Source organism: Strigops habroptila, chromosome Z (assembly GCF_004027225.2).
Source record: "Strigops habroptila isolate Jane chromosome Z, bStrHab1.2.pri, whole genome shotgun sequence".
NCBI classification, from domain to species: Eukaryota; Metazoa; Chordata; class Aves; order Psittaciformes; family Psittacidae; genus Strigops; species Strigops habroptila.
In genome coordinates, this window is record NC_044302.2 from 63,217,433 (window position 1) to 63,231,905 (window position 14,473).

At 40.5% G+C, this 14,473-nt stretch overlaps 1 protein-coding gene across 3 annotated transcripts in view; it reads right to left on the reverse strand.

Annotated features, from left to right (window-relative positions):
• Positions 1 to 5,930: 5,930 nt before the first annotated feature.
• Positions 5,931 to 14,473, reverse strand: part of APBA1 (amyloid beta precursor protein binding family A member 1) — a 92,637-nt gene continuing 84,094 nt past the window's right edge. For 2 of the 3 annotated variants that reach the window (XM_030512295.2, XM_030512294.1), the window contains 3 exons: positions 11,785 to 11,904; positions 10,993 to 11,133; positions 6,307 to 9,517 (listed from right to left, as the gene is read on the reverse strand). In XM_030512295.2, the coding sequence (XP_030368155.1) occupies positions 9,446 to 9,517; positions 10,993 to 11,133; positions 11,785 to 11,904 (333 nt within the window). In that variant the 3' untranslated portion in view covers positions 6,307 to 9,445. Of the gene's footprint in view, positions 9,518 to 10,992; positions 11,134 to 11,784; positions 11,905 to 14,473 lie in introns of all 3 variants that reach the window. The other variant, XM_030512293.2, reaches the window with a different exon arrangement.

Here is a 14,473-nt window from a genome sequence, read left to right on the forward strand (position 1 = left end):
CACAAATTGTACTTCCAGTAGCTCGTGACAGCTCTTACGTTGCTGTCATGCTCTATATATAAACTCCATGACACCCTACTGGGAGAAAAGTCTGCACAGGTCCCTGGGCCCCAAGTCAGGATGCAGCATAAGCTTTGGAAGATTTGATCACAATTCAGTTAATTGCTCATTATCCCAGTGGAACAGGACTTAACCTGGGCTAAAGTTATCAGTCATTGGACGGTGCTTCAAAAGGCAGGTACATTTGCAATAACAGGAAAGAAAAAAAAAAATTCATTTAAATAAATTATCTGTTTACCATAGCTCTTAATTTCTAATTGATCAGGTAATTACTCCAGAACTAGCGCCACAATTATTTATAAAACCTATCAATCATGTTATTACTCAAGTAAGCTGTTTCCTTAGTGATCTGCACAAAACATGACCTGTTTTTTAGCGAGTCATGCTTTATGACTCTCTTTTCACACTAAGAGAAGCAATATGGCAGCAGCAGCTGTTCTACCAGACGAAAAAATACCAAAACAAAAATATATATTCAGTCATCATCTTTTCTGAATAATACCTTTCTGTTATCACAGGCTTCGCTGGAAAACCTGTTCTCTGCCCCATGAGGGTGTTTCAGAGAGCTGATGGCCAGATCTATGCCCAGGGTGCACTATGTGTAACCAGTCTCGCTTCAACGCGGCCAAGTGCAGGATCCTGCACCTGAGTCCCGGCAACCTGTGGTATCAATACTGGTTGGGAGATGAAGGGATTGAGAGTACCCCTGAGGAGAAGGACGTGGGGGTACCGTAATATGAAAGATTGAACATGACCCAGCAGTGTGCGCTTGCAGCCCAGAAAGCCAACCATATGCTGGGCTGCATCAAAAGAAGCGTGACCAGCAGGTCGAAGGAGGTGATCCTGCCCCTCTACTCTGCTCTTGTGAGACCCCACCTGCAGTACTGTGTTGAGCTCTGGGGTCCTCAGTATAGGAAAGATACGGACTTGTTAGAAAGGGTCCAGAGAAGGACCACAAAAATGACCAGAGGGATGGAGCACCTCCCCTGTAAGGAAAGGCTGTGAGAGTTGGGGTTGTTCAGCCTGAAGAGAAGACTCCAGGGAGACCTTATTGTGGCCTTTCAGTTCTTAAAAGGGGCCTATAACAAAGATGGAGAGAGACTTTTTAGCAGAGCCTGTTGCGATAGGACAAGGGGTGATGGTTTTACACTAAAAGAGGGGAGACGTGAGGAGGAAACTTCTTTACAATGAGGGTAGTAAAGTACTGGCACAGGTTGCCCAGAGAGGTGGTGGATGTGCCATCCCTGGAGACATTCAAGGCCAGGCTGGATATGGTTCTGGGCAACCTGATCTAGTGGAAGATGTCCCTGCTCATTGCAGGAGGGTTGGACTATTTGACCTTTGAAGGTGCCTTCCAACCCAAACTATATGATTCTGTACACAGAGGCACTTCATGTCAGGGTAAGGGCCTATCTGTTCTCCGTGTACGTCCTATAACATACCTGCAAATTTTGTAGCTGTATCAGTGTGCACATAGTACTGGAAATCCCTATTTCTTGGAGACTGGCCTGAACACCAAGCAGGCTAGTTTCTGTAGCCGGGCTGTGCTGTATTCTGCACCAGAGACTTGACAGGCTTGCTGGCTATGGACTGGACAGGCACGTCCTTCCTAACTGCAAGGATTATATACTATTGAAGACTCTTGTTTTGTCCACCAGGGCCCAGCCCCTTCAGCCACTGCGCCTCATACCACACCCTGACTGCCACGAATTTACACACAACCCCACACTCCTCTGACTGGGGCACACCAATCCAGAAGAAATTAAATACTTTCTGGATTGGCAGCAAATGGACTACAAAATGATGCTCTCACAGACTGAGTAGTTTTCCAAGCTACAAGTTTCTCTACCAATAGTACAGCAATAACATGGCAAGTTAAACAAACAAAAAAAAAAAAAGGTCACCCATACACACAAACAATGTAGTGAGTCTTAAATTTAATTATCTTAAGGCACCGAGAGATACAGTACCATAGCCAGTTTCTTTTTCTTAGCCATAATTAGAATGACAACAAGAGGTAACATACAGGACACTTACCACACAATGCTATTTCAACAAGTTTAAAACATGCAAAGTGTTCAGGAGCTACAAGGTGTCTAGTGGCTAACTTTAATCACCATAGCTCCAGTGACATTGCAGCCCTTAGCAACAGAAGAATCATTTTCATTTCCTAAAGTGCTTTTTATCTGTCTAGGAAAAGTTTATGCAAATCTGTTTCACCAGAACCAGTCTCCCACCAGCCACTTTTATTTTTATACATGGGTTTTTTTAAATACCAGCTTTATGAGCTATCATACATTAAGATGAGTACTTCTCATGCCCTTTCCCAATTGCAAACATAGTCTCATTTCCCATTCAGTCAGCCTTCAGAACTAACAAAAAAGTCTCCATCACCACCACTCTTTCTTACAAACATGCCTCCACCACTCCTCCTGCAGCTCTCACCCAGCAGAAAAGCTACCAGCTAGAGCAATGGGAATTTATCAGTGGGTGAGACACTGCCCTCTTAGTCCCAGACTACCTCATCCTAAACCAGGGGAGCACACAACTCAGCATCATCTGTCATACTGTCTCACTTTTTCCACTGCTGCCACAGTACATTTCCTGAACGTCCATGATCTTGCCTGAAGATGCCTTTCTGGAGAAGGAGCAGCATACACATCTCCTCACTCAGAGGGGAAATTCAAAGAAGCCATGGAAGACACGTATGGGACGAAACAGGGAGGAAAGACAGTGTACATGCAGATTGCAACAGGGTGAAGATGGTAGGAAGATGCATCAGTGGTTAAGTGCATGCTTATCATAGGGATACGCATGAAAGGCAGACTTGATGTGGAAAAAAATTGTACCTGAGTGTCATTCTTACGTCCTTCCCCTGTTCCCCCTACACACACGTGCATGCATCAGAAGTGACAGGGTGGTGGAGGGAGGGCACAAGCCCATTAGCCAGTTGCTTAGAATTCAGAGACACATTTTTCTGCCACCTTAATCTGCTCATTGGTAAAATCATCCAGCGGGGGAAAATTCTGCTGTGAAACACAGGAATTAGCATAAAACACAGATACGTTGCCTGGCTGAGCTGGAATACAAACATTTAAAACAGACACAAGGTTTCAAGCGAGGGGAGTCTTCCAGGAGAGCAGGCATGCCAGGTGGTCAGCGGCAGAGAAAATAAGGGTACCCAAAAACATTGTACTGGAGAAGGAAAAAACCGGCCCTTTTATGGACTTTTACAGAAACAGAAGCAGTTTGCATTGACATTTACAGCAACAGTCAAACTCTTTATAAACGAATCACAGCTCCCTTCCCATATGTGCTGCCATTACTTGTTTTGCACTGTCTGAGAAGCATCTCTCAATTAGCATGCTGTAAAAATTCTTTCGTTTCCTAAGAACTGCTGCTGCCTCCCCTCAAAAAGTCAGCATGTGGATTCATGGATAATGTCCTTTTATACATAATTTTGTTTGCTAAATATATATATACCTTATTCCTGTACATCAAGTGCATCAATATCTAACAGTTTCCCTAACGAACTATAACTATTATATAAAACTTACAACCCACAGTCATACTGCATTGAAATCAATGTTCAGTGGTTGTCACCTTGCTGAAAAGCCAGAAAAATCTACCAGGATGCACATCCACAATCTGGGCATTTTATGCGTCACCTTATTTGGCCTTATTTAAACTCTGAAGTTTGGTAAACTGTGCAGGTATGGGTGTGATTATACAACATTCAGTGGAAGCAGCTGTCAAAAAAGCAGTACTCAAGAACCTTGCAAATTATCAGTACTATGGTTTAAATTAAAAACTCCAGTCCTAAAATGCAGATCTTCAGATGTAAAGCAGGCTTTCGGTAAAAACTGGCACTTAGAGTTCTAAAACTATCTTTTATAAAAGAAGGTTGTTAATTCGCAAACTGTAATTAAAATTTAAATTGTCTGAAAGAGGTGCTCTTTTGGCTCAGTGACCTTCTCACTTAATGGTAGGACATTAGTCTTGCCTTACTGACAGAACCAAACCCAAAACTCCAAAGTATACGTGCTTTGCACTAGGAGGTGTTGGTTTGTTAAAATTCCAGTAAGAAATGCACTCAGCTGTAATAATAAAATACTTTTTATTAGAGCTAATGCTATAATAAAGAGGATAGTATATGTGATTTTGTATCCCCTCAGATGCTGGGAACCCCAAGTTGTGCAACATCAAACAAGTGAATGATCAGGGCACAAGACATCATGTAGATCCCATCCATACAAGGGTTACTCCATTTTGGGCATTCGAGCTATTACAGCTCATACACAGAAGAGAACAGCTCCATTCTACTGTGCAACAGAAAGGATGTTCACATGAGAACACACCGCTGCACTTCTAGACAAAGGCAAGGACACACAAGTGGTGTCACCCCCCGCCAGTACCAAGCGGGGCTGCCTGCAGGCTCCTCTGTTACAACCATCCAGCTGGATTTATGCTGTGTCTGAGAGATGTCCCTCAAGCCCATCTGGGCAAGCAGCATAGTGCTGCACAGCACAGGCCTGGGCTTACTCTGATTAACTGACACGTACAATGTTCTGCAGGCCAGGATTGCTACCATCATATGCTCCTGCACTGAACATTTATTTAAATCACCATACCAGCTCAGCTGCTGACAGTCTCCACAGTGTACCAGCACCACCTCTCCAGCCTGCAAGGCACTACAAGGTCTTGGGACTCAGATGGGTTTGGCTTATCCTCCCAGTGTGGATCCCAACCATTAAAACCCTGGAAGTGAGGGCAAGAAAATGTCCCCTGTGAAGGCAGAAATTCTGTGAGATTTATATTTGTACTGCTAAAGGGAAAATCAGACTCGGGTTTATCCACTGAAATGCTGAAAAGTTTGTAATATAGAAATTGGAATATAAAGTTTTAATAAGAATGGTAATAAACAGAAGGATGGAAGGTGGCATGCAGGGGAACACAGAAAGCAGGCTCAGCCTGTGTGCTGCACTGTTTACCAGAGACTTTACCATTTCTCCAATCTACTATTTAAGTAAATAAGGTGAAATACTTCATGCTCCCATGTTGGCAATATTTGTATTTCATGTTATGGACAGTCAATCAGTGGCTGAAGGCCCACATTTAGTTTTCTTCTCAATCAGCTGTGGCTGTGTATGTTTTCATTTCTATAGTTTTAAAGTACTCATGACAACCTGTGCAGCACAGAAAATCCTATGAAGCCTCAACTGCAGAAGTTCTACCTTGTTGGCTTTTGCTGCTTGACTTTCAAATACCATCATGGCTTTCATAATCAACTTCTCATTATACAAATATTTTTTAACCTTAGCTCAGGCAGTTCCAGGATTTATTCTAAGGACAGAGATATTACAGTTCTACTTTTTATTTATTCAAATGGTATTAGGTCTTTCTTTAAGAATAAACCATGCTGATGCTTTGAAGAAAAACAGTAGTTTCAAAACTGATAGTGTAAAGAATTTTCAGTGGAGCCTTATTTATGACAAAAAAACCCCAAAAACCAATCCACCACATATTTAAAATTATTCAGACAATGAAATAATATTTCTGTCACATAAAAGGCATCTCAAAATAACATACTTTTGGCAGATGCAAACATGGTGACATGTCACATGGTAAAAACTGGGATGCAAACTTAGATAAGCGATCAGCTTAATTTAGGAGCACTACTGTCATTTATTACCTGAAAATAATGCTGTTTTTAAAATAAAGTTAACAGTGTTGGTTCACATCTGCAGAAACACATAGTATTACTCCAGACTACGTGGTGAAAGGGATGTTCAAACACCTTGCAAGCACTCATGCATTCTGTACTGGCAAGCCAACCCCGAAAGCAGTATGAGCAAACTCTCAGCCTTGTCTGAGGTATTTTTGTTTTGTATTTTATTGTTGCAAATCTTACAGACATTAGCGCTCAGTTAAATAAAGGAATGTAGCACAGTAAATACATCACAACAAAATAGCTGGCCAGAAACTCCCCACCCTGCCCACAAAAAACAAAAAGCTCACTCCTCTCCCCCATACCCTCCCCTCTCTCAAATTAAACCACTGCAGCTTCATTACAGAGGTCAAAGACCTGTGGCAAAGAACATCAGAGGAATTACATTCAGTAGATGTGCAGTATCAACATTCCAGGCTCACATAGATTTATATATATATTTATATTTATATATAGAGATCATTAAATGTTTACAAAGAACAATGTTGTTACAAATACAATACTATGCTTTTCCCAACGCTTTACAATAATTTCTATTCACCCTCTTTTACAGAACAATAGTACTTCATTGCTTAGGTACTGCGCTAAATATGTGCAAGAGATCTCAACCACTCTGCAGTCTTCAGAAATACACTTCATTTAGAAAACAAGCAAAGCAAACAAACCTGGAAGTCCCAACTGAGTCTCAAATTCAAACAAGACCCAAAACAAATGTGTGAAACTTGCCAATACAAAATATAAGGGATGTTCCATCCTTAATGTAAACACTGAAGAGTTAATTAGAGTGTATGAAGTGGCAAGGACGAAAAAGAATTCAGGTCTGTCCCTGAAGAAGGAATGTAAACCAGCAGTTTGCTCCTTTGAATCTGTCAGAAATTCATGTGTAATCTAAGAAACTCCTGCAACAGTCTAGAGAACTGTCAGCTTTCCCTTTCAAGCTCCTTTTTCTTGGAACTCTTTCCCTTTACAAAGTAAAACAGGATTGTTCACAAGACTGTTATCAGAAGTGTGCATGCACTATGGAGCTCCCAGTTTAGAAATCTTATGCACACACTGTAATTGGAAAAACAGAGATTTTTTTTGCTAGACTCTGATCCCGCAAGCACTCACTTGCTTAATGTGAAGCACCAATTTATCATAGACCGTGGAAGCACTCAAGTGTCAGCAACTTCACGGAATCTTGGCTGCAAAACTTTCAAAGAAACAGTTGCTTAATCTCTAAGTACATTTGCATGTTCAGGTCTTCATAATTTCCCAGTGAAGTGAGTTAAAGACCCCACCACATGAGCTGGACAGAACCACAGAAACAAGTGAAGCAGAGGGTGTAAACATAGCAGGAACCAGAAGCATAATAACTGTGTGTTCAAGAGTTAGCTAAGTTTTCTCAGGCAACTCATGGGAAGGCTCCACTGTATATAATCTTCTAAATTATACATGGTTATATATCATATTTACATATATTACTATATATGTGGAAAGTTTGGGGAAAAAAAGTTCAAATGATCATAAACCAGATGTCTACAGTTAAACAATATACTCACAAGTCATTCACTATCTAGTTGCATCAGTCAGGTAGCAGAGGTAAGTACTAACCTGGAATACTAACACCGCTCTCTTGTGCAATCTGCTATTCTGGAGATTTGGATTAAATCATATAACAAGAACTGCAGTAAAATCAAGTCATCATACATTAATCTCAACACTAAAACATATTCACTTACTACAATAGCTTATGCACCACTTCATTTTTTCTTTTAAATATTTACTGCCCACTTTTAAATATTTACTGAAATACAAAGTTTATTCTCTACGTCTGATCAGCCCCTGGATATCCATGATTTCTGAAAGCCAAAAACGGGCCTTTGGCAAGAGTGCTCAATGGCTCTTCGCAGTGTTTGCATTAAGTGTGCAGATGCATGTACAAGCACACTCATCCACTTCCATGAATCTCTGTAGTAATGTCCAGGTATCGTTACTGGACTGCAAATAATACATTGCACAGTCCACCCCACAATAACTGAGAAACAAGTGACTGTTATCCAAGAGCACATTTGCAAAGCAGAAGTGGTCTGTGGCTGTGTGTGGCCTGCTCTTGTTTTCATCTCACTGAGCCTTTCTGATATAGTCACAACAGAGCAAACTGTTTCTTTAAAAGAAATCAACACATTAGCCTGGACTAAATGCATGGTTCAATTTCAGCATAAACACCAGTATACAGTCCAGCTAAAAAGTGACTACAGAGAATGGAGAATTTTCCTCTCACTAGGAAGACAAGCCACTGCTTATTCTCTCCTACCCTTAAAAAACAACCAAACCCCTTTTTCCCCTTTTGTCTCTAGCATGCAAGTTAGAGGCCAATTAAACCCTAGAGTTAATACATCCCTACAGTTTATCATCTTCATACAAGTGCATATAGTATACACATATCTCCTTTAAGTGCTATACATATGGAAAAAAAATCACAAGTTGAATTATATAACAAAATAAATAAGTTTATCCCCACTTCATCCACTGCCACTGTTATCTATTTAATGAACTAAAGAGAAAGTCAATAAAATTAGACAGGTCTTTGGACAAAAATATATGTTAAAACTGGCTCAGAGAGCAAAATTACTTAGAATAGTCTGCAGATCTCTTATATTCAAACTTCATAAATAGCAAGCACAATTTTAAAAAGGTCTATATACACTGGCACACATGGTTGTGTGCACCAAATTCGGAATGAAGAGCCTAGAAAAAGCGTAGCTCTTCATGAAATCCCCTCATTATTTCTCTTGTAGATATTTAAAGATCCTCCCCCCCCTCCTTTAACCTCTAAAATAGGCAAGGGACTATAAGACATGTCGCATTTAAAAACAAAGTAGAAGAAAAAAGGTTAGAAACCTGGGGGCAGAGAGGAGGAGGCAGCTGTAAAAAATGCCTCTCAAATGACTGAGTGTAAATAAACACGAGTGTATCATGTTTCAGCAACCCACAAAGTTCCTTTTGGGGTCCTACTATCATGAAGAACTGAAAACAGAGGGGGAATTTAAAGGTTTGTATTTGGGCAGTCCATTTTACAACAGCAGCATCTATTGAGTCTTCATAATCAGGTAATTCTTCCTGAGGGTGAAACTATCTTTTTAGTACTTCTCCTACAGACATAAACTTTTAATACTGAGCTCAGTGCCTGTGGGAAAATAGGGCAAGAAAAGCAAAGTCACATGCAGGACATCCAATTGAACACTTTTCACCCTATACTTTTATATGTTTGGTAAAGACATTTCACTCAGTAACATTTAATTTACTCAGTTTGTAAGATTATAGCCACAAAAATAAAACTGATCATGTAGCATGAAGCAGAATCAATCTTCTTTGTGAATCCTGTGAGCAATGCTGCTGTTATTTTCCTGTTTTGCATGTGGAACTGAAGTTTCACTTATAAAAAGATGCAACCAAAATAGTCCCATAGGTGTATTTTGCCCCTTCCCAAAATACAGGAGAATGGTGTGAAGAAGAAGAAAAAGGGAGGGAGGAGAGACAGTGAATTTGTGTCTGTGAAGGAGAGAGAGAGAGATTGAGAAATGCCTCTGCAGACACAGAAATGCAGCACTAGAGAGACAAGCACTAATGAGGAAAAACATCCTCCATGCACATTGTGACAGTGAGGTGTAGGCTTTAGATGTAAACTGGTTGCTCCTGCGCAGTCAACAGTCTGTACATGGCAGCTGGCATAGTCTTCATATGAATCTAGAGGAAACACAGCAAGTTAATCAATGTTCCTAACATGTATACTACAACAAGAGCATTGATGAGGGAGCTAGCTAAGGACAGAAAGAAAAGAGTAAAACCTAAGAGGTTTTGTACCCTTATTAAAGTATTGCAGGTGGTAATTTTACGAAACAGTATGTTTAGTATCAATCATAGAATCATAGAATGGTTAGGGTTGGAAAAGACCTTAAGATCATCTAGTTCCAACCCCCCTGCCATGGGCAGGGACACCTCACACTAAACCATGTCGTTCAAGGCTCTGTCCAACCTGGCCTTGAACAGGGATGGAGCATCCACCACTTCTTTGCGGACACTCTCAGATTAGTGAACTTGTAAAACACAGGAGAACTATGAGTAAATAATAAAATAAATAGTATACTGGCTTGCTCTCACTTCCACTTTTTAGAATTGAATTGCAACTGGCTAATAGAGGCACAGTCACAGAGTTATGGAACAGTTGAAGGGACCTTTGAAGATCATATAGTTGAAACCCTGCTGCTTCAGGCAGGGACTTCTACCACTAGACCAAGTTACTCAAAGACCCATTCAATATGGCTTTGAAAACTTCTAGCGATAGGGCAGCTACAACTTCTCTGGGCAACCTCTTCCAGTGGCTCACCACCCTTATGTCCAACCTAAATCTACCCTCTTTCAGTTTAAAACTGTTGTCCTGTCACAACAGGTCCTGGTAAAATGTCTCTCCCCATCTTTCCTGTAGGCCCCTCTTTAGGTACTGGAAAGTTACTATAAGGTACCCTTGGAGCTTTCTCTTCTCCAGGCTGAACAACCTCAACTTTCTCAGCCTTCCTTGGTAGGAGAGATGCTCCATCCCTCTGCCCATTTTTGTGGCCCTCCTCTGGACCTGCTCTAACAGGTTTTGTTCTGGGGACCCCAGAGCTGGATGCAGTACTCCAGATGGGGTCTATGATGAGAGGGGAGTAGAGGGGGAGAATCACCTCCCTTGATCTGCTGGTCACGCTGCTTCTGATGTAGCCCAGGACATTATTGGCTTTCTGGGCTACAAGTGCACATGGCTAGATCCAAGTTTTCATCCACCAGTACTCCCAGTCCTCCTCTGCAGGGCTGCTCTCAATCACTTCATCCTCCCAGCCTGCACTGATAACGGGGGTTCCCCAGACCCATGTGCAGAGCCTTGCACTTAGCCTTGCTGAACTTCATGAAGTTCACATGGGCCCACTCCTCAAGCCTGCCAAGGTCCCTCTAATAGCATCTCTTTCCTCAAGCTTCTGAACTGCACCACTGAGCTTGGTGTCACCCATAAACTTGCTGAAGGTGCACTCAATTCCACTGTCTATGTCACTGATGACGATATTAAAAAGTACTGGTCCCAGAATGGTCCCTTAAGGATATTGCTTCTTACTGGTTTCCACTGTTTGCTGCTGGTTACAGTGATAAACTATGTTATATTGCCTAGACACGTTGCCTGCTCTTACCTCACCAACAGCATTTGAGAGAATATGAACAATTTTCTCATGGGGCGTTGCTACAACACTCTGTCCATTGATTTCAATGATCCGATGACCAACACGCACACCTCCTCGCTCTGCTATACCCCCTCTCATAAGGCTACAGATCTGGAAAGGAAAGAACAAATTTACCAGGGTCTGGATAAGGAACAGAGGCTTCAGATTACCCATTTTTGCCTGTAAACTGCAAATCAGCATTTAAACACAGAGGCTTACAACAAATTCTAAAATGTAATCAATCACTGATTCAAAGTAAAATTTGCTAGTGACAAATGACTAATTCTCTTTCAAAAGCAGAACAAACTGTCAGAAAAGGCTATGTTGTACATCACATGCTATGGTTTGGAAATATAAGAATATATGAAAGACCACAGTTTAACAATGTTCAGGATGCAGAGGTCTTACAACAAAAGAAGATCAAGGACAGTCTTTCTCTTTTGAGATCATGAAATGGCTTGGTTAGAGACATGAATGACGTAGACTGAAAGCAGCCTCTGCTACACATTTTTGTTTCTCTAACCTAAAAAAATTTATCTGTTCCTCTGGCTGGCTTCAAAGTTGTGAAGTAAGTAGAGTCAAAGACAAAATAACTCTGAGTAACTTAGCTTTCGTATCTTAGACTTAAAATATATGCAAAGTCCTGTTCATTGTAAGGGAGAGAACAGCAGCTTCCCTCTTCCCATGCTAGAACTTACTCACAAATGGTTAAGAATTTTTGTGTACATCTAAGCTTAACCAGAGAGTGAGGAAGCTACTTACAATCCCATTCTGCACACTGAAGCCCAACTGGTATCTGAGGTCTGGTCTTCTGATCAAGACTGTGGTTACTGGAGGACACCTAACTATGTTCAGTTTAACCCGTGCCTGGTTTTTCAAACCCTGCGAAAAGAAACCACCATGAAAAATGCTCGCAAAGACAGAGTGAAACATTTAACATAAGCACTGGGGGCAAGAAGCATTAAAACTTTGACATGGGAAAAGCCCTGAACAAACAGCTCTTTGTATGCATTCTAACTGAATCTGATCAGTAATGCCAGACACAAGCATCAGAATATTAAGTGAAATGAATGATAAAGTATCAAGATTTTCTTGCCAAGAAGCTGACACAGTTCTTTTAAGAAAACTAGTTTCCTGTTGGCAATGTCTTTGTTTGATAACACAAGTCATGTATAAAAAGAATACTGAACAGGTCTAATGCAGCTCACCAAAAAACCCAATGACTGTGGCTGGGAAATAAAATTGTAAATAAGTAGCTTAGATAGTTACAAATAAATGGCTTCCCTACTGGGATATAATAAATTCTGTCAAGCAAATAGCAGGTTCTGATCACACCATGCTTGTATAGGCAGTACTCCTTATTTCTGTGCCTTCTCCCTTCTAAACGAGTTGTATCACATTCACCATGAACTCCTTTTCTACAAGAAAAAAACTGAAGAAGGAAAATTTATTTTTACTGTCATGATGGTAAAACACCGGAACTAATTACCCAGAGAGGTTGTGGAGTTGCCAACCTTGGAGTTATTTAAACCCTAGTGGGTATACCCCTAAGCAACCTTCTCTACTTTGAACCAAAGTGTTGGTCTAGACCAGCTTCAGTGGTGACTGTTAGCTTCAGAGACTCTGTGATTGTATGTCTCTATGAAAACTCAAATTAAAAATGCAGATAAATTTACAACTTCAAGTATTCAGAGCTCTTGGAGATTGTTAAGGTATTTTTCTGAAATGCTTAATTAGCCAAAAATAGGTGCATAAATAAAATCCACATCAAGAAAGAAATGCTTTATAAAGAATACAGCAACTTCCACGTTACTTAATACAACACCCACCAATTCCATTACCTACTTCTGAATTCCTTTTATTCCTTTTATAGGTACAATTGAAATCTGGGTCTCACTGCAATGAAGAGGTGTCTGACACTGACTTCAAAAGGTTAATTCTAACAGATATTTCCTATTATAGATAAGGTAACACTCTGAAGTCTCTACATCCAGTTTACTGCTGCTGATTCTATTGATCTAAACTCCAGATTCAGCAGTGATTTGAATGACTAGACTAGTATCCTACCAGGGTGAATTGCCTTAGAGTCTGTTTTCTTGTCAGTGCCTTAAACTGGCGGCAATTATCACATGGGAAACAGCTGCTCTCACTTCCACACCTTGCTGAGCTCAGCTTGGCTCATCATTGAAAGTGTCTCCAAGAGAATGGGGGTGTGACCACAAAATGACAAAGCACATGGCTGTGGGAACTGCCCATTCTCCACTCTCAGGAGTGAGAAGGTATTAAATCCATCTCTTCATGACTGTGGACTCCTCCACTCTGCTGAGGAGTTAGCAGCACACTCCACATGCTCAAGGGTCATTCATCTTCTACATGCAGGTCTTCACAACAACACACACTGTAGAAGACAGAGACTAATCAACCTATACTAAGATGCGGGTACCATGTTTACTCAAAAGTCTAGGGGCTTTTGCCTCAGGCTTCTAAATCCAGGGTGCTAGGACTCATGCAGAGTACTAGAGATGTCCATTTCTATGAGGAATTTAGGTGTCTAATTTCAGTCATCTGAGTTCACTCACATTACATGCCCTCAACAGAGTTGATATGTTGCACTCTTACTTCCCTAATGAATGTGCAAGTTATTTATATGTATTCTTTGAAAAAAAGTAATATGACCCCTGACAAAAGATTTTCTTACTTTACAGAAGGTGCATGCATTTAAAAACTACTAATTTCCAGTATTATGCATACTGGTAATATACGCTGATCAGAAACCATTTGACCACTTTATTTGCTTATCTAGTCCCTAAGTCTGCTTGTGATTGTAGCCAGCACCAGATGCTTCTGAAAAAGATACAAGTAGCATAATACAATTAGGGAATAACCACCACATATGGAAAGCTTCTTCCAAGCTCTGTCAGTCTGCAATTGGTTTATGGCCAATTAGTACCAGAGATTACATCCATAATACTGAAATTATCTTATTTGAAGTGCTTGCAAGATATTCTTCTTATCTACATAATACTCTTGTCTTTTCATAAGATCCTTACCGCATGCTAAAGAAATCTGAAATCCTGAGATATTTTTGCCACATTTAAATGTATGCTAAGATCATTCAGTGGTAAATATACTTGTTACCAAAAGCACAATATGAACAGCTCCAGATGCATGGCCATGAAGACCTGCAAACAAGCAGACTATCTTCTCCTTAGAAAGACAATGTAAATGGTTAGCGTTCCTATAGCAAGAGCAGTTAACTATCAGTGAGGAAGAGAAAGGTCTGCAGAAGCTGGAAACAGCAAAGTGGGTTATTCCTTTTTTAGAAAGTACAGATGAGCACAATGAAACTCCTTCTGACAAGGCTCTGAATCAGAGAAGCTTAATTCATCATAGTTTTAGAAATAATTTTCTTTTTTCACTTTGTAGATTTACTTTGTAAATGAAAAATACT